Source organism: Gopherus flavomarginatus, chromosome 5 (assembly GCF_025201925.1).
Source record: "Gopherus flavomarginatus isolate rGopFla2 chromosome 5, rGopFla2.mat.asm, whole genome shotgun sequence".
NCBI lineage: Eukaryota > Metazoa > Chordata > Testudines > Testudinidae > Gopherus > Gopherus flavomarginatus.
In genome coordinates, this window is record NC_066621.1 from 70670039 (window position 1) to 70697882 (window position 27844).

General features: G+C 40.4%; 1 protein-coding gene across 1 annotated transcript in view; it reads left to right on the plus strand.

Moving 5' to 3' along the window:
- The first annotated feature begins 3987 nt into the window (after positions 1 to 3987).
- The window catches only part of SLC5A12 (solute carrier family 5 member 12), a 31533-nt gene continuing 7676 nt past the window's right edge, over positions 3988 to 27844 (plus strand). The window contains exons 1-10 of the mRNA XM_050955989.1: positions 3988 to 4344; positions 6535 to 6600; positions 12998 to 13049; positions 14783 to 14850; positions 16825 to 16979; positions 18567 to 18707; positions 21377 to 21506; positions 21938 to 22026; positions 24404 to 24516; positions 27232 to 27299. Coding sequence (XP_050811946.1) covers positions 3988 to 4344; positions 6535 to 6600; positions 12998 to 13049; positions 14783 to 14850; positions 16825 to 16979; positions 18567 to 18707; positions 21377 to 21506; positions 21938 to 22026; positions 24404 to 24516; positions 27232 to 27299 — 1239 coding nt within the window. The remainder of the gene's footprint in view (positions 4345 to 6534; positions 6601 to 12997; positions 13050 to 14782; positions 14851 to 16824; positions 16980 to 18566; positions 18708 to 21376; positions 21507 to 21937; positions 22027 to 24403; positions 24517 to 27231; positions 27300 to 27844) is intronic.

The window sequence follows — 27844 nt, forward strand, 5'->3', positions numbered from 1 at the left end:
AATGTTTAGGGAGGTCTATGTACCACTTAAGCTCCACTTTAAGGCTTCATAAGAGAATTACAAATGCCAAGAATATTTAACATATTTTTAAAAGGAGGCATAATTTGTACCACTTGATTGATCAAAGCATCTCAAAGCACACATTTAAGATACCAAAATGGAACATTAGTTTGGCATAGGCCTTTTATAGACCCACTGTAGAGGGGGTAAATTTCACTCAGGATGCACATGGCCATAAATGGAAGGGTGGAAGTTCCTCTTCCGATTTCTAGCTCAATTACTGACCCCACATTCAGACTCTGGGATGTTCATACTAACTAAGGCTGAACCTCAAATGTTTGGAGATTTGCCAATCACTAATTGCAATCTTAATTTCACTGGAGTTTTTGTAAATAAAAAAATCCTGTTATTTTGTTTCCTGTACTTTTGAGTTGTGGCAGCAGATGACTCCACTCATTTCCACGAGATAGATTGCTCATTACAAAAGCAGTGTGTTTTCGTTTTCATCCGCTCTGAAGGATTAAGAAAGATTAGGAAGGAACATTTGCTTATCAGAAGCCACATTTCTGAGATATTTTACCTTGGCACGTGAGAGTTTGGTTGAGTAAACTGAACTAAGAACCACTCATTTAGAATGAAGTTATTTAGATGTTATGAAAATATTGGTAGAAGTTACTGGCATATATACTTCGAATCCTCTTTTCAGTGTATTGCCCCATTCTGCTTTTGAGTCCCCTTTTCAGTGTTGTACATTCTATCTGAAAATAAATATGCACATGTTCTATTTAGGCCTATTCATAAAAAAAGACTTCACGCTGGGCTAAATCTTACATTATATCAATGTTGATTCTGCTGTTGGTGTCAGGTGGAAAAGATCCTCTGGAATTATTATCAAACTGTTCTATACAGTACACACATGAGCAGACAAGTAGCTTTATTTGTCACCATTGATGGAAATCCACTTTACTTCAATTAATCCCAATGAATACCTATTGAAGGGAAAATAGACCCTCTAGAGAAGTATATTCAATTCACCAATGATTTATTTCCCCACATTAACTATCAAAGAATAGAGCAAGGGTTGGCAACCTTTCAGAAGTGGTGTGCCGAGTCTTCATTTATTCACTCTAATTTAAGGTTTCGTGTGCCAGTAATACATTATAATGTTTTTAGAAGGATTCTCCCTATAAGTCTATAATATAAACTAAACTATTGTTGTATGTAAAGTAAATAAGGTTTTTAAAATGTTTAAGAAGCTTCTTTTAAAATTAAATTAAAATCCAGAGCCCTCCGGACCGGTTGCCAGGACCTGGGCAGTGTGAGTGCCACTGAAAGTCAGCTTGCTTTCTGCCTTTGGCACACGTGCCATAGGTTGCCTACCCCGGAATAGAGTATATTTTTCCATATTGTGTTAAGTTAATATTTTCTTGCACAGACCAGTTGGTATTTGACCTCAGGACCTCACTGTTGTAATGGCACAGTATTTACCACTGTCACAAACATCTATCAGTTGTTAATCATACTGTGCAGGTTTAACATTAATACTGCTATCTGTGTAGAAAACATTTTAAATGTTCTTACAGTTTATGCTACAACAACAGCTAAAGAACTGGCAGACAAGTGGAAAATTAAAGTTCATTTGACCGTGGAGTCATTTGAAGATATATTGTACCATACCAAAGAGAAATATTAAACTCATATTATATTTTGCCTTAGAAACTTTGGTACGTGGCCATTTCAGACCTTCTCATTATTATTTTTATAGCACCCTTGGTGAGCACATTGCAACAGACAAATGCCTTAAAAAAAATGCCTGAAATGAAATCTTGACCCCACTGAAGTCAAAGGCAAAACTCGAAGTAAGTACAATCTACTCGTATGCCCCTATGGGAATTACTTGAACTCTGAGCCCAGGCACGTAGGAGAAGAAGCCACTCCACATACATTTTTGTGTGTGTCCTCCATAGCAGGTGATTGGGGGCTTCATCTACCTACTCCTATTTGCTGTCAAGTGTAGCTAAGCTCGCAGGAGAAATATTGTAGTTCATTGCTGGCATAGCCCCTTGCTCACCACACAAAGCAAGAAAGAAGCAGGGGGGAAGCACTATCATTGAGATTTGTATCTCCAAATCGTAATACCTCCTAGGAATATTCCTGGGATGCTACAGTGTACACTCCACCCATGCTTCAGCATTGTGGCTAAAGACACAATAAGCTATCTATCCATTTGTATGAGCTATTGTATAAGCTATCTATCCATTTGTATAAGCTATCCATTTGTATCTATCCATCTATCTCTTTGGGTATAACAGCCATTATCTGCCTCTTGTAAAGATCAATCAACACACATTATAGCAATATTGAATCTAATAGCACATGATAAGAATATGTAACATACTTTTAAAAGAAGGAATAATTTGTACCACTTGATTAATTAAGACATTGCCAGCACCCTTTCAAGAAGGCAAATGTCTTGTCCATGACTAATCTGATGGAATTTTGGCCCTTACTGTCATGTAGCTCTGATAGTGACTTGCATGTGAAGGAGGCGTGACCAGGATCTCTTAAAAGGGTGTCGAGTCCCACCTGTAAAATATGAACTGAAATTCTTTTGGGGAGGGCAGGCCATTTAACACTGGAGCTTGCCTAATAAGGGTGGTGCCTTATGCAGGGTTCCTATGTCTGGTATTTATAGATAAAATAAATTACACTGACCCAAGAGGCAACCTCCTTGAATTTTATTATGTTCAAACATATTATGCACTAGAGCTGGAACCCTAGATCTGATCTTCCTTGAACTTTGAGGAAGTTTTGTGATTCAGACTTATCTCTATAAATAAGATGATGTGACACAGACCAGAGATGTTTCCGTAACTCCAGCTCTGCATCAAAGTCCTCTGGCCACAGATGTTCAGGGAAAAGGCTATAAGGATTTCTGCCTGGGAGTCTCTTTGAGAGGTTTGGGCTCTGCCTTTGGGGGTAGGGTGTGGGGCAGTCACTGGAATGGATGGCACTTTGTGCTGGAGATATTTTCTTCTTATTCTTTTTGTGCTCTGATTAACTTACTTTGATTTCTTGTTCTAAACACTATTCCTTACGAAAATGTTCCCAGATTGCCCATGGAAAAGAAATCACTGTATGCACACTGTAAGCCAGCCGGCACTATGTCCAAGTTCGTAGCTCCCGACATTAAAAACACCAAGCCAAGAGCTCAGATTCTTGAACCTGAGAACTGTAACTAGCTCGCTGGGGTTGAAAGTGATAAATACACATGAATACAGAAGGTCACATCGCCAATGGCACAGAACAGCTTATGGGGTCTCCAGTGGAGAACACACTTAAAAATCTCCTATTTGTCTAAGAATAACTCTATGCTTTCCCTTTAGTGCACGAGAGCAAATTTTAGCCACATGTCCCAGAAGCAGCTTTTTGAAAATAGAGCCCATTTACCACTCAGTTCACTTATATGTTCCCACACATCCTCCTTCCTTTTTTTCCCCTTAAATGATTTGTTTTACTGCCCTCATTTTATTTAAAAACTGCTGAGCAGTAAAAATCTGTATCAAGTCAATGTGTCTGAGGAATGTTTAACCTTAAAAAAAAACTTGACAGATAAAAAGAGTGTGAACTATTGAATCTACGTTGTTTCCGTTAGTCATTTATTTCTCAGAGAGCCTGAATGCTTCCTTGGTACATGCTTGATTAGTAGACTGACAAGTACATTGATAGGGCCAGGGTACAAATGTACACAGTTTCTTTAAAACTCTATCTAAACCAATTTCTTTTGTAATACTTTTGAATGAACTGGATCAAAAACTCATGGTTGGTCTTTGGATCATACTCTTTCTGATTTTTTAATTTTTAGCATTGATAAGCTTTGGAAACATCTCTCTTATTAGGGAGGAGCTAATTGCTTCTGTGAATCAGATTTAGGAAAAAACAAAATAAAAACCCACCTAGATATTGGAGAATTATCCAGCTGTCACTATGTCCCAGTTCGTAGCTCCTGACATTAAAAACTTTGTGGCGTGGGACTATGTTGTTTTTGCTGCACTCTTTCTAATTTCTTCTGGCATTGGTGTCTTTTTTGCAATTAAGGAGAGGAAAAATGCAACTTCAAAGCAATTTTTAGTAGGCGGTAAGCAGATGACATGTGGACCAGTGGCATTGTCTCTTACAGCTAGTTTTATGTCTGCGGTGACTGTTCTGGGAACACCAGCAGAGGTATATCGCTATGGAGCGCCCTTCGTTGTTTTCTTTATTTCATATACGTTTGTCATCATCTTTACTTCTGAACTTTTCCTACCCGTGTTCTTCAGATCTGGGATTACAAGCACTTACGAGGTAAGTAAAATTGACACTATTATAACCAGTCTATTATGTATACAGACATTTTTAACCCAAATCTATGGTAAAAACCTTTCGGAATAGTTTAAAACCACAGGGTATTTATTTATACTTTGGCTTTGAATAGCATGATAAATAATAATAATAATAATAATAATAAATTATTTGCATTGCAGTTATGCTTAGGGTACCAGTCAAGGAGCCCATTGTACTAGAGATGCTCCAGGGAGCTCACCACCTCGCTTAATACAGTAATACAAAAGTAGGTTACAGTTGGTCAAAGCAAGTAAGAAAGATATTGCATGAGGAGAGTGGTATAAATGTGGTTAGGCTACGTCTACACTGCAGTCAGGGTATGCTTTGCAGCTCACGTAGATGTACTTGTGCTAACTGTACTCTAGCCAGCTCACTAAAAACAGCCGTGAGGACACCACGGTGTGTGCTTCAGCAGTGGCAGCACAAGCAAGTAGATAGCCGGTGGGGTGGGGAGAGGCTCAGGCCCTCTGGTTCAGGCTGCACTGAAACCTGCACCACTGTGTCAGCACTGCTATTTTTGGTGAGCTGGCTAGATCAAAGCTAGCATGGGTACATCTAACAAGCTGCAAATCTCACTCCCAGCTATAATGTAGCCATAGTCTTAGTCTCCACAGACAGGAAAGACAATGCTATTCATAAGTGGGTATTAAAGACGGGCTCAAACCGCTAAATTCCATTTCCAACCCCCCAAACAACTTGTCTGATCTGGGATTTTGGCTCAGTCCTTGTAAAGCTAGGCGCATTTATGGAGTGTGAATCTGAGCTCAGATTTTGACCACTACCAAAATTTGCAGGTTGAGGGGGATGGATCTGGGCACATTTCTAGTGATTAGGTTAAGAAATATTAAGGGGCCTGTAGATGTAACTGAGGGAGTTGGATAACAGGTTTTTTGCTCCCTGTGCAATTTCCCAGCTGTGTCTGAAATTTTTGCCAGGCATCACTCCCTGAAAGAAGCAATTGCCTGGTGTGATTGCTCAGCAGATGTGATAATCAGTTGTCACTGTGGTGTTATTACTGAGAGCACAGTGCACAGCCTCAATTATCTGGATGTCATTGGGGACACTGGACAAATTTTGGACAAGTGAGGTACTCAATAGTGAGTGGACTTAATAGATGTCATGGGACATGGTTCTGTTCTTCACTACAGAAAGATTCAGTTAACAAAGAATTGGGTGAAATAAAGCCTCATGGGCCAATAAATCAAAGCAAGGTAATGGGAATGTTTGTACACAGCCTCAGAGGCTTAAAAACAAGGAAAAAATTCATTTAAAAAACCGTGCATAGGCATTTTGAAACATTTCATTGCTAGGTTAGGAAAAGTTCAGATTGGAAATCTATTCCAGACACCAGAAGCAAAATAAGTAGGGCACTTTCCCAAATATATTGGGCTAATAAAAGATCAGAATCAAATTTTCTTCTCAGTTTCACCATTGCAATTCGATTACAATCATTGGGGTCACTTTAGTGTAACCCAGAGGAGAGTTTATCCCAATGAATGCAAATAAAGATGACAAGCTTAAGAGTAACAACAGAGAAGCTACTTAAGTATCTCTGCATGAAGATTTCTAAAGATAGAAAGTCCTTGGAATCTTCTGTAAATAATGTGTGCTGGGGAGCATTCTATATGGTACATAATTCCCAGGAAATTATGGATGGGTACTCAGAAGTTGCTAAGGGCAGCAGTGTCCTTAATTAGGCAGTTAGAGTTTATCCTGATGATTTGAGTGAGTGAGCAAGTGAGTAGATTTCTACAGAAGCCAATCAAGTTTTTCCTAGTTAGCTTGCAGATGTCCCCCCTCACATAGCTGGATGAAGCATGAAAATAAAGCACTTTTTCCTTTGCTGATTTGCCTCTGGATTTTTCAGTCTACTAAGTAGGTAATGGATAGTTCAGTTCCACCCAACACATTATTTTAGATACTTATGATTATGATACTTAGTACTTTAGATTAATTATGAGGCTTCTTAAAATGTACTTTTCTATAGCTGCAACAATCTTGCTATCCTGTTCATTAGTAATGATAGCAGTGTTAGTAAACTCAGTGGGACTACTTGGACAGTAGGGTGCTATTTAGTGATAATAAGTGGATAATAATCTGACCCAAATGTCACAGATGCTTTTCACTAATTGTACTTCTCATTTCCCCCAGTATTTGGAATTAAGATTTAACAAACCTGTTCGCATTGCTGCAACACTGATCTACATAGTGCAGACGGTAAGAAATGTTTTTGTGTGCATAACCTTTTGTAATATACTTACCTAGAAAAGCTCAGCTCAGATGAAGCATCTGTTTGCAGTGAGGCCCTGTTTTGTTTTGTTTTGTTTTCTTTATTTTCCAGTTGGGTTTATAGACTAAGGCTCAGAGAGGATGAACGAGTTCCTTGAGGTATAGGGTTGCTAATTTTGGCTGGACATATTCCTGGAGGTTTCATTACATGACCTAACTTTAATTAAAGATTCATTTTTACTTCCTGGAGGTTCCAGGACAATCCTGGAGGATTAGCAACCTTACTGAGGTACAGTAGTAATCAGAGAGGCTCACCTGGGATTGGACTCTATAAGTCTCCTGGCACCCAGTCCTTTGCTCTGAGAAACTCTGAAGCCGCATGACCCCTTTCACTAGAAGAACACGAGGCCTCTGCAGTCCAGTAGTGTAGTTGCTTAGCTAACTGAACACATTCTAGCACTAAAGCTCTTTGTCTGATTGCTTGTTCCTCCCCCTCACACAGCACTGGCCTGACAGTTGTAGAGCGGTTGTGAAGATCACTTGAGGGCACCAGCTTATTTAAACTCCTGTCTGTCTCTCCCCTCCAGCAAGTTCCTGCCCTCAGCAAGACACTCTATCTCTTCACTTTGAGCCCCTTACTGCTTTCACCCTTCCAGCTCCTTCCTGTTTAAAACCAAAAGTCTTTATGGCTGCTCCCCTCAGCGCCATCACTTTGACCTCCCGGTGGACACAATTGTGCACCCACATGGTTCAGACATTCTTGCTCCAATCTCAGGAGGGTTTCCACACACCCCCACCCCCACATCTACTTTCTCTCAAAGGAAAGTCAGTCACTTTCAAGTCCACTTCTTTGTGCAGTCAGAAAAACAGACTAAAATCACCTTTGTGGTCAACTTAACAACACATCTCTATGCAGCCAAAGGATGTGCGTTTCCAGCACATGGCCTCTTTTGTTATAGAAATCATCCCTTCTGCACATTTTCGGCAGACAAACTTGATTCTGCTGTTTGACAGTTAGCGAAGTGGTTGTTTTAAAAGACTATTTTTGATCTCTGAAGTTTCCTGGGTGGCTACCTTTATTTTTCTTTGAAAGATTTGTAACACAAGCTCATAAAAACAATCATTCAAGCTAAATTTTCCAAAAGATAATTAGTGTGATTTGGTTCAGATAAGTAAGTAGATTCTGGCTCATGCTCTGACCTCTTTGCATCACTCTGATTGCAAAAAGTGGCAATTCATCTAGCTTAAATAGCCACCTGAGAATCCCTCTGGTAGATGTCTCAGCTCGTTTGGGAAGAAGGCTAAAGGCGATTGATTTTTTTTTTCTTTAACAAGATGACCCAGTACATGTACATATTCAGGATTCTAAGTCATCCACAACTATATGTGAATCACATGAATAGAAAACAATATATATACACAATACAGCTGGACCATAATTGCAGCTGAGCAGCTTGCCATCTGGTATTTTCTCTCCAAAGGTACACTCTAGGAACCTCAGCTATATTTAGAACAGTGCCTCTGTTATAGAACTGAGATTTAGTGAAGTACTTTACAAAACTAAATTAACCTCTTTTAAGATGTCTTCCCACTTTTTAGGAATCCAACAGGCTGATGAGGAAATGAAACTAAGGCACTTACAATGAATTAACTTAGGTTTTCAAAAGCAATCATCAAAACACACTCCCTGAATGTCACTGAATTACCAGCAAAGAGTGAAATTGACCAAGGTGCAAGGTTCTCTGCACGCTGTGAGCAGTATAGAGAAGCTGTGCAGGGATGGTGGCCAAACAGCCACTACACCAGGGCTATTGTATTTCCTATGTCTTGCAGAGATGACTGAAACCAACGCATTGAGGAAGCTGTTGGGAGTGCAGGCATGTAATCTGTGCATATCAGATACATTGCCTCCAGTTGTTTAGTAGGAGGAATTAGTGCCAGCTACTTCAACCCAATAACCTTGCTTAGTTTCGACAAAAAGCCTATGTAAAATCAGTCAGTGCAAGAGGTAGGGGAGAATTTCAGTAAAGTTGCAATATTTTTTCAAATCCATACTGTTTCTGTGAAGATTGACCTCTAATCAGAGCAGAGATAACAATTTAGGGGAATAATAACTTAACAATACAGTAATGCTTAGCATTTATAGGGTGCTGTATATTACTAATGACTTTATAAACATTGATTGACTCACTAGTCCCCACAGCTCCCTCCCATCCCCCCGCCTCTGTGAAGGAGGTGAATAAATGGTAACATCCCCATATCACAGATGAGGAAGCTCAGACACAGAGAAATGAGTGCAACTTGCCCAAGATCAACACAGCGAATCAGTGTGAGAGTCAAGGTATAGATACAAACAATTCATAGAATCATAGAATATCAAGATTGGAAGGGACCTCAGGAGGTCATGTAGTCCAACCCCCTGCTCAAAGCAGGACCAATCCCCAACTAAATCATCCCAGCCAGGGCTTTGTCAAGCCGCTAAGGAAGGAGATTCCACTACCTCCCTAGGTAACCCATTCCAGTGCTTCACCAACCTCCTAGTGAAAAAGTTTTTCCTAATATCCAGCCTAAACCTCCCCCACTGCAACTTGACACTATTACTCCTTGTTCTGTCATCTGGTACCACTAAGAACAGTCTAGATCCATCCTCTTTGACACCCCATTTCAGGTAGTTGAAAGTAGCTATCAAATCCCCCCTCATTCTTATTTTCTGCAGACTAAATAATCCCAGTTCCCTCAGCCTCTCCTCAGAAGTCATGTGTTCCAGCCCCCTAATCATTTTTGTTGTCCTCCGCTGGATTCTTTCCAATTTTTCCACATCCTTCATGTAGCGTGGGGGGCAAAACTGGACACAGTACTCCAGATGAGGCCTCACCAATGCCAAATAGAGGGGAATGATCAATTCCCTCGATCTGCTGGAAATGCTCCTACTTATACAGCCCCAAATGCCATTAGCCTTCTTGACAACAAGAGCACACTGTTGACTCAAATTCAGCTTCTAATCCACTGTAGGTCCTTTTCTGCAGAACTGCTGCCTAGCCACTTGGTCCCTAGTCTGTAGCAGTGAATGAGATTCTTCCATCCTAAATGCAGGACTCTGCACGTGTCCTTGTTGAACCTCATCAGGTTTCTTTTGGCCCAATCCTCTAATTTGTCGAGGTCCCTCTGTATCCTATCCCTACTCTTCAGTGTATCTACTACTCCTCCCAGTTTAGTGTCATCTGCAAACTTGCTGAGAGTGCAATCCACCCCATTCTCCAGATCATTAATGAAGATATTGAACAAAACTGGCCCTTGGGGCACTCTGCTTGATACTGGCTGCCAACTAGACATGGAGCCATTGATCACTACCCATTTCGCCCAATGATCTAGCCAGCTTTCCATCTATCTTATAGTCCATTCATCCAGCCCATACTACTTTAACTTGCTGGCAAGAATACTGTGGGAGACCCAGGGCCAGGGCAACCATTTAGGCAAACTAGGCGGCCGCCTAGGGCGCCTAGTGGTTGGCGGCGCCTAAAAGTCCCCTCAGGTGAGGAGGTGGAGTGGAGGTGAGCTGGGTGGGAGGGTGCAGGGAGGGCTACCTGCAGTAACAGGGGGGTGTGCACAGGGGAACAGCTCCCCATCCCAGCTTACCTCCACTCTGCCTCCTCCGCTGAGCACACAGCCCTGCTCTAAGTCTCGTCCAATCAGTGTTGCAAGCCTGGGTGGGAAGGAGAATTAGAGCAGCGCTGGCATGCTCAGTGGAGGAGGCAGAGCCAAGATGAGCTGGGGCAGGCTACCCAGGCAGGGTTAGCTTCCGCGGGGAGAGGGGATGGGGGAAGTCTCCCCAGGCAGGGTTAGCGGCCGTGGTGGGGGCAGGGGAGTCTCCCCAGGCAGAGTTAGCTGCCGTGGTGGAGGAGAGTGGGGAAGTCTCCTCAGGCTAGGTTAGCTGCCGTGGGGGGGACGGGGGAGTCTCCCTGGGCAGAGTTAGTTGCCATGAGGGAAAGGGGTGGGGGAGAGGTTAGCTGTAGTGGTGATGGGGGTATCTGCTGAGGGGGGCTCCCCGGGTGGGGGGCTGAGTTAGCTGCCATGGGGGGGGGTTAGCTGGGTCGGGGGTGCAAGGTGGAAGTTTCACCTAGGGCGCAAAACTTCCTTGCACCGTCCCTAGGGAGACCTTATCAAAAGCTTTGCTAAAGTCAAGTAATAACATGTCCACTGATTTCCCTCATCCACAGATCTAGTTATCTCATCATAGAAGGCAATTAGGTTAGTCAGGCATGACTTGCCCTTGGTGAATCCATGCTGACTTTTCCTGATCACTTTCCGCTCCTATAAGTCCTTCAAAATTGATTCCTTGAAGACCTGCTTCATGATTTTTCCAGGGACTGAGGTGAGGTTGGCTGGCCTGTAGTTTCCCAGATCTTCCTTCTTCCCTTTTTTAAAGATGGACACTACATTAGCCTTTTTCTAGTCATCCGGGACCTCCCTCGATCACTATGAGTTTTCAAAGATAATGACCAATGGCTCTGCAATCACATTCACCAACTCCTTTAGCACCCTTGGATGCAGCGCATCAGTTCCCATGGACTTGTGCTCATCCAGCTTTTCTAAATAGTCCTGAACCACTTCTTTCTCCACAGAGGGCTGGTTACCTCCTCCCCATACTGTACTGCTCAGTGCAGTAGTCTGGGAGCTGACGTTGTTTATAAAGACAGAGGCAAAAAAAGCATTGAGTACATTAGCTTTTTCCACATCCTCTGTTACTAGGTCACCTCCCCCATTCAGTAAGGGGCCCACATTTTCCCCGACCTTCTCCTTGTTGCTAACATACCTGAAAAAACCCTTCTTGTTACTCTTAATATCTCTTGCTAGCTGCAACTCCAAGTGTGATTTGGCCTTCCTGATTTCACTCCTGCATGCCTGAGCAATATGTTTATACTCCTCCCTGGTCATTTGTCCAATCTTCCACTTCTTGTAAGCTTCTTTTTTGTGTTTAAGATCAGCAAGGATTTCACTGTTAAGCCAAGCTGGTTGTCTTCCGTACTTACTATTCTTTCTACGCATTGGGATGGTTTTTTCCTGCAACCTCAATAAAGATTCTTTAAATACAGTCAGCTCTCCTGGACTCCTTTCTCCCTCATGTTATTCTCCCAGAGAATCCTGCTTATCAGTTTCCTGAGGGAGTCAAAGTCTGCTTTTCTAAAGTCCAGGGTCCATATTCTGCTGCTCTCCTTTCTTCCTTGTGTCAGGATCCTGAACTCGACCATCTCATGGTCACTGCCTCTCAGGTTCCCATCCACTTTTGCTTCCCCTACTAATTCTTTCCTGTTCGTGAGCAGCGGGTCAAAAAGAGCTCTGCCTCTAGTTGACTCCACCAGCACTTGCACCAGGAAATTGGCACCTACACTTTCCAAAAACTTCCTGGATTGTCTGTGCACTGCTGTATTGCTATCCCAGCAGATATCGGGGTGATTGAAGTCCCCCATGAGAACCAGGTCCTGCGATCTAGTAACTTCTGTTAATTGCTGGGAGAAAGCCTTGTCCACCTCATTCCCCTGGTCTGGTGGACTACAGTAGACTCTTGCTGTGACGTCACCCTTGCTCATACCTCTATGCTTAATTCAGAGACTCTCAGGTTTTTCTGCAGTTTCATACTGGAGCTCTGAGCAGTCAATACTGCTCTCTTACATACAATGCAACTTCCCCACCTTTTCTGCCCTGCCTGTCCTTCCTGAACAGTTTATATCCATCCATGAGAATACTCCAATCATGTGAGTTATCCCACCAAGTATGTGTTATTCCAATCACATCAAAGGATTTAAAACTATTAATAGCAGCAAATTATTTTAACTGAACATATAGGAAAAGATGTGTGGAAGGTATAAATGTTTCCAAACAAATTCTACTCATTTAATATTAGCAGCCTTAGCAATGGAGTTCAATATTTTACTTCTCTTTTCTTTTCCTTCCCTCCACAGTGTCATTATTTGTGCTTAGAATTGTTCAGTTAGCAAACAGTTAGCCAGTTAGTTAGGATTCTGTAGAATCTGTCAGGTATTAACAGTCACCCAGGTTAAACATGAATAGGCTATTTCTGTGTCACTGTGTTAATATAGTTTCACATCCCCAGGCATGACTTTTTCTATCTGCTTAATATTTTATGGCACCTAAACACCAAACTGATAGGTGTATTTAAAACAACTAGATAGATATTGTTAATGCATCCATAAGTACAGAGTTAAAAAAGGAAATTAAATTTGATTTTGTAGAGATTAGGGACAGAAAGCCTTAAAGTTTAGAATCTCATCAAAATTTCCCCATAGTTTGGGGGCCTTTGAATCTAATCAGACACCAATCAGCTGTTTTTTCAACTATACCGTTCATGACCTTTTTTCTCTTTCAGATTCTTTATACTGGAGTAGTGGTTTATGCTCCAGCATTGGCTCTTAACCAAGGTGAGTTTCCAGCTCAAATCACATGGCTACACCAATCAACCCTGTCACAACGCAAGCAGGATAACTGAAGCAGATAGATTAAAAACCAAATGCTTTGTAAAAGGTTCTATGCCTTCATTTTAGTAGCTCTACATTTGCTGGCTCCCCCGCCCACATCCCTTGTGTCAGTACACCAGCAGGAGTCTGCCATTTACCTGCTCTATTTTAGTTTATACTGAAAAGTAACTTGAGGAGATGAGTGCTGAACAGTTTCTCAATATCTTGGCAAAGTGATCAGTACAAGGTGATGATCCAGCACTGTGCTATGTATTTTGATTCTTTCTTCCCCTTCCAACTGCACACTGCTGTCATCTTTAAACTCTAGGGGATAAAACTGAGATTGCTCTATCTAGAAGTATATCAATTGTCTAAGTGCCAGCAGGAAGGTTGAAGAGTAAGATTGTGGTGTCTTTAATACAGCAGGTGGCAAGTCTCCAATGCCCTTGCATAGCTCTAAGTGGCTCTATGCTGCTGATCATGGCAGGTTTCAGGGAAGATTTAAAACCAAGGTCCTGAACAATGATGAAGATGCTATAACGTTTTTTGTAACATATCTCTTTCAAATGCCAGTGTAACTCCAATCCCTGATTCCCCTTAGCGACAACTGAATACCATGTTCTTCACTTTTTGTGCTAAAACCATGGTAAATCAGGGACCCATCGCTCAGCTTGTTAAGTGTGTGTTGCATATTGACTATCTCCAAGGAAAGAAAGGAATCCTCCCACACAAGCCATGGAGTGGTGCCATCAGAGGCTACTTCAGCCCAATGTGTCCATAAACAGAGGATAGGAGTTGGGGGATGCCAGAGGACCCATGCAGTGGTGCATCATCTGACTCCATACTGGCCTGTCCAGTCCCATCCAACTCATTTCCCAGTGCAACTGGGCTCTGTTTTACGTGGGTATGAGTTACCCCCAAATTCATACCCTGCAAGGTGGAACCAATTAATTCTGTTCTTAGGAAGACTGCTTCAGCTGCATGAGTGGGACCTGGGTTGCCCCTATAGATGAGGCTTTGTTGTACACAGAATTGCAATTTGTGCACTGAGCAATGAAACAATTTGGCATTTTTATACTACTTCACTGTAAACAGGGAGTTTCACCCTACCTAAGTTCACTATGGGCCCTACAGTTTTGATGTTAAATTCACTTGAATTACTTCAGTTACATCAAAGGGAGTTCTGCATGCATATCTGATAGCAGAATTTTATTCTCCCTCTTTGAATCAATGGGGAGTCTCTAAAGCACTTGGTAATTTAGTTGATATTAACTGCAAAGGAAAATGTTTTTCATAAAGGCAAATTTTATTACTCAGGGAATCTAGACAAAAAGAAAACTAAGAAATCATTGCTCTAGAACAACTACATATTTAATTCTATCAACTGTGAAATCTTCCGTATGTCTCACAGAAGTAGTTTTGATTTGGCCTTACAACAGTATTCAACTTAATGATTACTCTCACACAAATTATATGCAATTAATCACAATTTGCAAGAAAGCAGCAAAATGAAAGCAGTGAATCAAAACAATATGCATCAGAGTCAAGAAGTCCTTATCTTGTAGAGGGGCTCCTAATAGGAGCCAAAAATTAAAGTTACTAAGTACTCCTATCCTGCTGGAGCAAAAGGATCTGAGTTATTCTGATGAACTGCACCTGTTGTTTTACTACCAATTTGATTTTCTTTGGTTTTACAGTGACTGGATTCAATCTTTGGGGCTCTGTATTTGCAACGGGGATTGTCTGCACTTTCTACTGCACTCTGGTATGTAACTAACACAGCAGAAAGTTTTAAATACAGATGATGTTAAAGGCTAACGCTACTCAGATGAAAAGTAATAGAAACAGGGTTTCTAATTATAGCTAGAATGACTGAAGTTTGCATTAGTAAACATAGAAACATTTGGCAAGCTTCTAAGTATTACATCTATTTTTGTACTTTTTATAGGAATAAGCAAACAGCTTTATAGCTTCATCCCGCACTCTGAAAGTCTCAAGGTTTAAATCAGGTAGCTTCAGGCCAAGGCCAAGACTTTTTAGTTCAGAGAAGGAAGTGATAAACTTTCATGTCATACTAAAGCTTCTGGGAAGATGATAACAATCTCCCTGACTATGTTTTTCAGTCTATAATTTATAAATGGTAAGAGGACAAATTCATCCTTGGAATAATTCCAGCAAAAGTGTAGGGATAGAACCTGAGATGAACTCATCCTACTGATCCCAGGCTTTATAAAGAACTTCGATTTTGAGTGAAAATATCATGAAAACATCCATGATGATTTGCATGTGAGCAGATAGACTTACTCTTTGAGGATTCATTGTGCAGTCGACAGTGATCACCAGTATACTGTGGATACCAAGGGTAACACTTAAGTGACTTAGAAGCTTGAGTCCCATTGATTCCTAATGCATTTTTGAAAATGGAACTTAAGCCCCCAAGCCACTTGGGCACTTTGGAAAATGTTAGTCCCTATCTGAGCCTGGATACTGATAGCCTGTAAGGAAAAGGAATCTGTCATTGGGGGAGTGTCAGTGGGTGGGATGTCTGGGACCAGGGTGACCAGGATAACATTTGACAGTTAGGCATGAAGCCAAAGCCAGAAGGACTCCGGGGCTGGAGGAGGGATATAACTTTCAGTGGGAGACAGTGGGTGGAAGAACTAGTGATGGAGTGAGGGTTGGTGGCAAGAGGCAGAGCCTAAAATGACTACTGCCATCAGTTGGCAGCCATTTTACATAGCTGATAGTCAATCTCTTTAATTAGGGATGCAATTTGTACACTAATCAGGGATACACTCTAATTAAGAAGATTAATCATTTTCTTTCCAAACTGAAAATAATTAAAAAGGACATTGCCCATAACCTGAGGCCTAAAATGTGGACTTTTTGGTATAGGGATTTACAAAATTTAATAGAAATGTTTCCATTATTATTTTTATTTCAATAATAGAATTTTTGAAAATTAAATATTTCTATCCACTGCTGAAAATGAAAAAAACAAAAACAATATTGTGCTAATGCATGATAACCAGAATATGAAATGACTATAAAAAACAAAGGAAATTGGCCAGTTTAGCTTCAGTTTCCACATAATGGAGTTTTCTACTATCTTAACACAAAACAGGGGAGGAAAGATAGTCCTATCGATAAGGCAGAGGACTGGGAATTCAAGGGTTCAATTCCTGGCTCTGCCACACACTTGTGTGTGTGATCTTGAACAAGTCACTTAATCTCTCTGTACTTCAGTTCCCAATCTGTAAAATAACATAGGGTGACCAGATGTCCAGATTTTATAGGGCCAGTCCCTATTTTTGGGTCTTTTTCTTATATAGATTCCTATTACCCCCCTCCCCATCCCAATTTTTCACACTTGTTGTCTGATCAACCTAAAATAATACATCCTTTGTCCGAGAAGTAGAACGTAAACCCTTTAGGGCAGGAACAGTTTCTGACTATGTGCACTTACACGGGGTGGATTTACACCTTATGTGCCGCTAGGCATAGCTTCTTCAGCCCCTCTCCCCTACAGCTGACCTTCATGTTGCACAGTTTTAGAGAGGTAAGGTATCCCTAGAACACCGGTGCCCCAAGGCATATTCCTAGTGTGCCTAATTGGAAATCCATCCCTGCATGTACAGCACCTAACATAAAGCCCTGAGCTGACTTGGGGATTCTAAGTTCTACTGTGATGCAAATAACTACAAGAAGAATGCAAATATACAGCTTCTCATTGTTTTAGGGAGGATTAAAAGCTGTTGTCTGGACAGATGCATTTCAGCTGGTTGTCATGGTGGTTGGTTTCTTAACGGTTCTGATTCAAGGAACTATTCAGAATGGAGGACCTAACAGCATCTGGGAGAATGCCAGCAACGGATCGCGCCTAGCGGTATTTGAGTAAGCACAACATAAACTGTGCCTGTAATTCTCATTATGTTTTTTCCACATTTTGGATAAAAAACCCTACTGGCATTAAGCTACATTTACACATTAATAATAATAATATTAAGAGTTAATTTCTGTGACGATGAGTGGTTCTTATTCCTCAATAAAAGTATTGCAGATTGACTATGCTTTAGGAGGTGGCTTGCTTTAAGTCAGTGGTTCTCAACCTTTCCCGAATACTCTACCCCCCCTTCAAGCATCTGAAACCCAAACCCCGCTGCCTGAGGCTGAAGCATCCAATAGCTTTGCAGGGCCCTGGGCAATTGCTCTGCTTGCTGGCCCTGCCCTTATGACCTCCCTAAACCCATCCAGTGACCCCCAATGGGGTCATGACCCCCAAGTTGAGAAACTGATCTAGATGAGTTGATGTATCCCCTGGAAGACCACTGTGTATCCCCAGGGGGTATGCATGCCCCTGGTTGAGAACTTCTGCAGTAAAGTATTTTAGCTTTATTCAAGTCATCCAGCTCTTGGGATGTTCTATCAATTCCATAAAGAACACTCATTCCTTTCTTTCCTAATGCGTTTGGGTAAAATCCTGGCCGCACTGAAATCAATGGGAGTTTTGCCAGTGACTTCAGAAGGGCCAGAATTTCAACTCTTATGTTTATCTCCCCAGGGACCTTTTTCCAGGATATTCCCCATCCCCTTTTTACACATCCTAACATTCTCCATCTTTAAAAATACCACAGTATTTGAAATACACTTGCCACTGTAGCTAATACTGCTGCCACAATACTGTTGTGGTGAATTGGCCTCCCAATGGCAGCTGTTTATGTCAGCAAGTGAAGAGTTACTTATCACAGCAGGACACTGGTAGAAACTAGCAGCAGCTACAATGGTGCTTTTATAAAAAATCTAAGTAGTTTTATCAACAGCAGTTATTAGATTCAAAATTAACAGAGCTCTAAAAGGAAGGAAGTTGTACAAATAAAAATAAGATTAACTTTAGTTACATTTATTAAGATAAAATTACAAGGGTGATGAACTTTAAGGCATAAGCTAATTACTAGTTTAACTCTGGAAGACTTTTATCTTCCTGGGCTAATATGTGGTGATAGTGACCATAGTAATTAGGTGGAGTACAGGGCTTCTGTGTCTGAATTATAGTATGTGGCATTGTCCCCTACTGGGAACAGGATACCAAACGAGATGGACCTCTGGGGGAGGGGAGGAACAACCACTTACTTGTGTGGTTATCATCTTTAATGACTGGTGCAAGGCCAGTAAATATAAGGCTAACTTTCTCACACTGAGATATGTCTCAGTATAGATGAGGTATAACACAGTGATTAGATATTCTCTTTAACAGTGTAAACACACAGAAGTTTTGCTGTTTAATGACAAATTTGGGCTGAGCATTAGCTACTCAGTACACGTCTGATTTAGAGAAGAGTCCTAACTACAGATTCAGATATTTTGGTATTCCTCAAAGCTCAGGGGTTTGGGAAGTAGACTTTGGTTCAGGCATATCTCTATTGTGCCTGAATGTTGGGTTTAATCAAATGGAGCTGAATTACTTTCCTCTCTGTCTTGTAGCTTTGATGTAGATCCTTTAAGGCGACACACCTTTTGGACAATTACAATTGGCGGAACCTTTACGTGGTTAGGAATCTATGGAGTTAATCAGTCCACAATACAGAGATGTATTTCCTGCAAATCAGAAAAGCAAGCTAAACTGTAAGTTGTCTAGTGTCAAGAACGAACATAAACTATTCTCATAATCAGACTACGCTTTATTTCTAAATCTTCTTCTATGGGACTATACTAATTTTTTTTTTCAAATATACACAGGGAGCCTGATATGGGCAACTTAACAGAGATTTAAACATCTAAGGGTGAGATTCTGAACCTTTATTCATATAGAGTTGTACTGAGTAGTCCTGATGCTTTCTGGGACTATTCATGGAGTAAGAAACTATTTAAACTTTGGAGTAATAGTTTGAAAACCTGCACCTAAGTGAATCTTCAGAAGTGGGGTTTGTATATCGTATTGAGTTCACATTGGTGTAATGAAATAACTATTACAAGTTCAGCCATTAGGTGGCAGTGTGTGTAAAATGCTTTATTTAAACAAACTTCAGCCATACCTGGCAGAGCATCAAGGGATGTAATGATGAATACATCTGGTGCGTATCTTGCTCAAAAGGAAGCTCTGTGACCACTCCATATCTGGTACAGAAGAACATGGCAATTGCTATCTACAGTATTCTTGAAAAAAAAAGGAAAATCTTTTTAATGTATCAATATCTCTGTCTCATTAAAAACAGAACTAGTATGTACATAACAAGACATACAACATATCAAAAGATTCCAATATCTTCATGAAATTGCTTTACTCCCAAGTTCCTAGAGCAGGTTAAATAATGCAAAACAGGTTTCTCTCAAATGTTTGACTTTGTAAATGAATTAACTTTGATCATATTCATTTTGATGTTCACTTTCTGAGTTTTCCTGACAAAAATGTGCAGGAAGTGAATTTCAAAATCACACCCATGATCATTCATTCAAGCTAAATGTTAAATTCATATGAACAGGTATTTGCACAAGAAGTGCCTATACACTTTTTCAGTAAGGAAAAGAACAAATATCATGTGACCTCACTTGACCTGTCACAACTGATCAACACAGTTCAGATCTCTCAAATGTCAAATATTTATCAACCCAATCTAGATAATAAGGACTTTAAACAGATATTATTCTTCAAATAATTCTGAACAACAAAGAGATTTAAAGAAACCACAATCTACCTCTAGAAGTTCCACAATCAGAAAGAACCTAAATTCATTACATAAATTATTTCTTGCAAATTACTCCCACAGATCTACATGTGACAATCCCTCCCTGATTAAACCAAAATGCCTATCTTAAAAGATCTGCTTTATGGATTTTTCTCCAGAAGTGGAAGGAGAGAAGTTTGTTTGGCAGCAGGCTGCAGATCCTCCTTCCATGACAGGAATTCCATTTGAAGGACGTTCCATAGTCCTCTCTGGACAACTAGCTTCAGGGAAAATTAAATGAAGCAGCAGCAACAGAGTCTCTTACATTCTAGATTTACATATAGCAACAGCAGAGCTCAGCAGAGGGACTTTCAGACCAACTACCATTCATAATAAAATGGGGAGAGAAGGGAAACTTATTCAAAGCTCTCTCAGGCCATAAAAAGATTTAGGTTTTGTTTCAGCAACAGCCACAGATTCAAATTGGTTTTTATTTTGTCCAAAATTAGTTCACCCATCCCTACCTATGACACACATGGTAATACAATCAAGACAGCATATTTTGTAGAGACCTAAAATCCCATCTGTTTTAGAAAAGAGATGGGGGGATCTTTCCTTTACAGTAACTTAGTGCTATTCAATGCAAATCCACCCTGGGGGCAGAAAACCTATGACAGCACAGGGTGGGGATCCAGGGCTGTACACAATACCATGTCGTTATTCACTGTCACTTCCATATACATTTTATGTGTCCTTAATACACATGATCTCAAAATGCTCCTTCAAGGGCTGGGAAGAAAATAAAGTTTTAAGATACAATTAAAAGAAAAAAAAAAGTAACAGTGTCTCTGTGGGAGGTGGAGAGAGAGTTCAGAGGCATGGGACTGGGCAACTGAAAGTGTGACCACTGACTGTGAAGAGTCTTGGGAGACCGTGACCGGAGGAGGGAAGGATATATGGCTAAGAAGTCAGAGATGCCTTTTGTATCAGGGTCCATAGAGAGTTTTGAAATTCAGGAGTGTAATTTTGAATTGAATTTGGCCATGTCTAGGAAGTCAGTGAAGGGCAATGTCAAAATGTAATATAGATTATGTAAGACCTCACAGAAATACAACATTTCTAAACTATAGACAGAAAACCCCAAGAGTGGAATGCTGTCATCCATGTGTACCTCAAATAGTCACTGAAGGGGAATGCAGATTAATTTAATTTATATGGTGAAATTATACATGGGCCAAATTCAGTACAAAATAATATCCCGGCTGACTTCAGCGCAGAACTGCAACAACTTTTGAGAAATTAAATCCATTTTTAAAGGCTTATATGTGAGAATTGCCCTGGAGAGATTCTAGCTTATGACATTATCAGAATTGTGGTTCATTGTAAATCTGCTTCTTGACACTGCACCAGAAACAATTCACTCCTTTACATTTGTCCTATATATAGTGAATACCTCACTTTTTCAAAATATTGGTGCTTCCCCAAAATGTCAACATTCACACAAGCCAAGAAATGAAGAGATGGTATCATTTATTTTCAGTGAGAAGAAGTTGTGTAGCCAGTGATGAACTTGCCATATTTGTGTTGAATTAGACATAAACAGGTCCCTCTCTCTCTCTTTATTTTCAGTGCACTGTACCTTAATTTAGTGGGACTCTGGGTAATTCTAGTTTGTGCAGTCTTTTCAGGCTTGGTGATGTACATCCATTTTAAGAACTGCGATCCCTGGACTGCTGGTTTCATTTCAGCACCTGATCAGGTATAGAATCAGATTAATGGTGTAAATGGAAAGATATCCAATAGACCCTGATTCAAGAAGGCACTTAAGCATGTGCAAAGTCAACGGGACTGTTCATATGCCTACATCTAGGCAGTGCCTTGCTGAATCGAGCTTTACAATATGACAATGCTGTTAATTTTTTCTGTGTCACGTATCAATTTTAGGTTTTCAATTTATGTCATAGTCAAATATTACCTTACTTTTGTATTGATTAAGTATAGCTTAAAGGTTTCTTTCTTTTTTTGATGTGTGTGGTTTATCAGTTAGAATTGAGGTGTCTAAATGATGATTTCTGTTCAACTCCTCTTTTTTGTATTGCAATGTGATCAGAAGCAGCTACTGCATCTGCAGAGTCCAGAAAATGTCCTAGTTAACATCATCTCTTGTTCCGTGTGTTTATGTTCTCCTAGCTGATGCCTTATTTCGTTATGGATATATTTTCAACAATGCCAGGACTCCCCGGACTCTTTGTTGCATGCGCATTCAGCGGAACCCTCAGGTCTGTGTCTGAAATTGTGTTTTGTCTAGTATGTGCCATTGCATATCCTACCTTGACTATGCAAACGTTGTCAAAACCAACATTCCATCAAAGAACTAAACCCTGATCAAAATGCTAAACATGAAAATGCAGCAGAATTTCTCTTTCCCTTGTCCCAGCTAGAAAATGCTGCAGTGGTTTGTCATTCTATGTTACTCCTGCTGGAGCCTGAGTTTGCTTTGGCAGTTACATTTTCCTATCCCCTTCAAATGCATTCAAAAACCACATTAACAACACAAACAAGGGAGCGGAAAGATGGGCAAAATATCAATTTCCTCTTTAAATGAAGCTCAGCCTGCTGAGCTAATGCAGCCGTGAAGATTTAAATCCCTTTTATTTGACTTGACTGGTACAACTGTACAATTAGGCAACTAAATGGAGGCCACAACAGTGAGCCTGGCTCAACATAAAACAATGATGAAAATAATAGAAATACATGGTCAAAGTAGAAAAACATCTGTCTGGCAAAATCATTCTCCCTCAGGCTGTGCTGGGTAGTGGATAATAATAATTGGCTTTTAGGCAGTAGCAGCTACAACATCAATGTTCAAAAGAAAGTTAGAAAGAGAGGGAAGGTTGACGTTGAGACTGGCAGCAGGCAGAGTTGCCACAAACTCTAGCTCATAAAAGCCATCTCAGAATTATCACATTCATGCTTCTGTTCCGTGCACAGTCATGTCAGGATCACAACTGTCTTGATTCATATAAAACCAATTCTATTCCATATCTCTGAATAGGTGAGCCAATAGAGTAGATATTTCTCAGATGTACAGTAAATATACTCAGTTAATTGTAATCCCTTAAGAAAGGGATGTGAATTATTCTACTTGCAGGCATAAGTTACACACAAGTAACCTCATTGGGACAAATTCTGATCAGTTTCAGTGTGAATCCAGAGCAACTCCACTGAAGTCAGTGGATTTACATCAGTATAACTAGGGTGACCAGATGAGATGAAGAAAATATCAGGACACATGGGGGACAGGTGGCATCCGCCAAAGGAGCAAAAAGAAAAAGGCGAGAGCTGCTAGTGGAGCAAAAAAAACCCCCCAAAACAAAAAAAAACCAGTGCTGCCAGCGGGGCGAAATATCAGGACAAATTGTGTCTCGAACAAAGATCGGTTGGGACGCGGGACAACCATGAGGTCCTTGCCAATTACAAGCTCAAATTCATACAGAGCTTGAAGAAAAAAATCCATTGCTAAAAGTAACTCTCAAAACACATTTTCTATGTCCACCATGTATTTCAGTTATTTTAGTCATTAGTTTGTGAAAATTGACCTCAGTTAGCATGGGTCTAACTGAGTGCGGAACCACTTGGCACATTACTGGTGCTATACAATACAACAATGAAATGAATGATTTGTGGAGAGAGATGTAACTGAATAGGATTTAATTTGTATTATTAGTTTAGTAACTATTTTGTGCAGGCTAACACCAATGGTTTTCCCCAGTATAACTGATGAAAGAATAAAGAACCAAACATACTGTTGCTGCTATACCTATAACAACAATTTCCCTTGGATTACTAAGTAAAGTCCTACTCAGCATTAACAAGGCTGTCAAAATTATGACCTGAGTAATTACTATTCTTATTTGGCACAGAGTATGTAAAAGGGGGAGCTATATAGTTGCGGGCAATATGGTCTGAGAATAGATGGATGTATTAGATAGCGTGAAATGAAACACTCTTTGGAGAATTTTGCCAAATTGGACTTAATTCATTACCCCTCTGATACTTAATTTGTTATGATGTTTTGCAGAAAAATATGGTATCCGCACTATTTATTTCATGCCCTTTGAATTCTAACATAGCAATGTTGTTCTTTGACTATTTTGAGAACATGGAAAAGGTCTGTGCAGTTTTGGCAAGTGGAGGATTTGACGCTGTGTGTATTAAGTAGGTGCTTCTTTCTTGTTCTGAGCGAGCACCGAAAGTGACATAAGTGAAAGTCCCCTCATGATTGCAGCAGGAATGGGAATGGTTCCAATGTCATCATCCCTCATTGGTCCAGTCTGAGACTAGGAGCTTCTTCTCATGATTTTGCTAGTCTCAATAAGTCCCAGTTGTGGGGCTTAAACTCTGTAATCATTTAATCAATTATATCAAGCGATACCCACAGAATGACAGCTTAATGACTATTAATATATAAAACAAAGAAATAATTGCCAATCAGTCAGTCTTTTCAAGAAATGTTCAAGATAGATCATAAACAATATCATTCAGCTCTTAATATTTTGGCAAGCACATTTTATATCAGCATAATGTTATTTGGGAGTGTTATTTCTGTTAATATGATCATAATTTTACATTATTATAAAATGTTTGTTTTTACAGCACTGTGGCTGCAAGCATAAATGCTCTAGCAACAGTAACATTTGAGGATTTTGTCAAGTACCGTTTTCCAAATCTCTCTGAAAAAATGAGCACCTGGGTCAGCAAAGGCTTATGTAGGTACAGTAGATGGATCTTCTACTTAGGTGTATTTATCATAATGCCAAAAATATTTTCTTAACCCCTCTTTTCTAGACAAGACCCCTTTGTCTCTCTATACATCAACACAAAATAGCAGTTTTTGAATGCTCACTGTATTTATGCAATGAGATCCTGATATCATGAACTTAAATAAGGTATTAGTAAATATGGAGTAACCAAGACTGTGACTTAATAAATAGGTGTATATGACTTCTGCAGCGTCCTTGTTTTCTTTCTGAAATAAAATGCAGAGCTCAGTATTGCATCGAGTTTTTGAATAACCTAATAATGCTGAATTCCTTGCTAACCTATCCAGGGCCGGTGCTCCCGTTTAGGCGACCTAGGCAATCATGTAGGGCGCCAGGATTATTAGGGGGCAGCATTTTGCCAGGGGGGCAGCAGGCAGCTCCAGTGGACCTGCCACAGGTGTGCCTGCGGAGGGTCCGCTAGTCCCTTGGCTCTGGTGGACTTCCCACAGGCACACCTGCGGCAGGTCCACCGGAGCCACGGGACCAGTGCACGGGATGGCGAAATGGCCGTGTGCCTAGGGCGCCAAAAACACTGGCGCCAGTCCTGAACCTATCTGCTCACAAGAGTCTGGAGTCTGGAGTCTGGAGAAGAGAAGACAGAGGGAACATGATAACAGTTTTCAAGTACATAAAAGTTTGTTAAAAGGAGGAGGGAGAAGAATTGTTCTTCTTAACCTCTGAGGATAGGAGAGGAAACAATGGGCTTAAATTGAAGGAAAGGAGGTTTGGGTTGGACATTAGAAAAAAATCCTAACTGTCAGGGTAGTTAAGCACTGGAATAAATTGCCTAGGGAGGTTGTGGAATCTCTGTCACTGGGGATTTTTAAGAGCAGGTTAGACAAACACCTGTCAAGAATGGTCTACATCAATGCTTCTCAAAGTCAGGCCACCACTTGTTCAGGGAAAGCCCTTGGCGATTTATCCGCCGCGTCTGCAGGTTCGGCCGATTGCGGCTCCCACTGGCCGCGGTTCGCCGCTCCAGGCCAATGGAGACTGCTGGAAGCAGCACAGGCTGAGGGATGTGCTGGCCGCCCTTCCTGCAGTCCCCATTGGCCTGGAGTGGTGAACTGCAGCCAGTGGGAGCCGTGATTGGCTGAACCTGCGGATGCGGCAGATAAACAAAGCAGCCTGAACTGCCAGGGGCTTTCCCTGAACAAGTGGCAGACTGGCTTTGAGGAGCACTGATCTAGATAATACTTAATCCTTCCATGAGTGCAGGGGACTGGACTACATGGCCTCTCGAGGTCCCTTCCAGTCCTATGATTCTCTGATTCTAAGATATTGCCTGTTGCCGTGTCAGAGGTTTTCAGTGTTTTGCTTCATGTAGCATGATGAAAAATTCACATTATGAGAACAAAAGTGAATACTCTTGTGGAGTATTCAATATTGATGCTTATGGTACTACTCATGTGCTTGAATTTTAGCATTCATGTAACTGTTTACAGGATTGAGGCCAGAGGGGGTTGTTCTCTTAATGTGAATTTTCATCATGCTATATGAGTAAAGTTATACATGTGCTTAATTATTTGTAGGATGAAAGCCTGCATTTATGTATATGAACAAGCAACTGTGTCAAACTCCTTTAAAAAGTTTAATAAGGTTTTAATGTTGAAAGCACTGGGTAAGCTCAAGGAAAACTCATTTGTGATACCCACAGAATGGCAGCTATAAATCATTTCTAGTCTGTCTTAGAGGGTCACTATGCAGTGTTATTGTAGCTGTGTTGGTCCCAGGATATTAAAAACATAAGATGGATGACATAATATCTTTTATTTTATTTTCTGTTGGTGAAAGAGCCAAGCTTTCAAGCTTACACAGAGCTCTTCTTTAGGTCAGCTTTTGAGCTCTGTGTAGCTTGAAAGCTTGTCTCTTTCACCAACAGAATTTGGTCCAATAAAAGATATTACCTTATCCACCTTCTCTCTCTTAGAGGGTCACTGTCAGCTTGATATTTTTAAATATATATAAAGTTTCTGACAGTGCATCCTTTAAATAATGTGCTTAATTTTAAAAATGTCTTTAGAATATCTATATAGATATTGCTGCTCTCCTACAGATTTTCATCAAGTTCACATATAGGGTAACACCACAAACACATTCAGACCCTTAATCTCTGTCCATTTGTCTGCCTGTGACCTCTTCAGTTTCAGCTTTGCTGCTACTGTTACTTTAAACAACCTCTTGAAGAACCTGAGAACATTCATGTGAGTGTCACACAGAGCAGTGCTTGAGAGCATTGCTGTGCTAGTGCATGAGATAGGACAGTGGTCAGGATGAACTGAAACCAATTATACAGAAAGGCCTGTCAGATGCAAAAATTGAACAAACGGAAAACATTGGAGAAGACTATTGTTTCACTAACTTCCTTCCTTTTCACACAGAGTCGGGATTTCCAAATTAATGCTAACTATTTAATACTGCTTTGTTAAAGAGATATCAGGAAATGATGTTGAATACCTCAATAAAATATGGTCCCCTTTAAACATCAAAGCCCACAATGCAAATTCCTTTATTCTGCCTGATCTTTCAGCTGATCAGAAAGAACAATAAAGCCAATTAAAAAAAAAATCTTGGAGCTGCAGAGCAATTTGAGGAAATCCATACCACTAATCACTGATGCACTAGTAACTGCTGCTAATACTAATCATTAATCTCTTTCAGGTATAGTATTTGGAGTGCTGTGTACTTCCATGGCTGTGGCAGCATCACTTCTGGGAGGAGTTGTCCAGGTTTTTATATATCCAGAGACTCACTGAGCTCTACAACTAAAGAAAATTGATCTTGTACCGTTTGTTCTCTTTTCCATTAAATTATATTTTCTGTGAAAGATAAATTGTGCTGTACAACTAACAAATAGACTATAAATTATAATAATATTATGCACTCCTGGCAGGATGAGCACTTTATAAATCCATTTAGTGAAGAAATCTGCTTGTTGGGCACAATCCTGCCCAACCAAAATAAATGCGAGCAAGTTTGAGTCCTTTCTGACATGCAGTTCCAGCTTAATATATGTATTGCTACTGCCACGTTAGTGTGAAATTAATTTCTGTGACCAGTATCAAAAATAACAAGGGCAATCATTGCAAAAACTTTATCATCGGAAAGGTAAAATACCAATCACAGTCTTTCTTCTTTAACAATATACTGACATTAGAATTTGATGATTTGCCATTAAAATGTTCCAAAGCAGAAATCAGAACTCTGCGTGCCTTGGAATGAGAACCTAAAAAGGCGTTATAAGAATGAGACTGTGGATATATCAAGTGACATT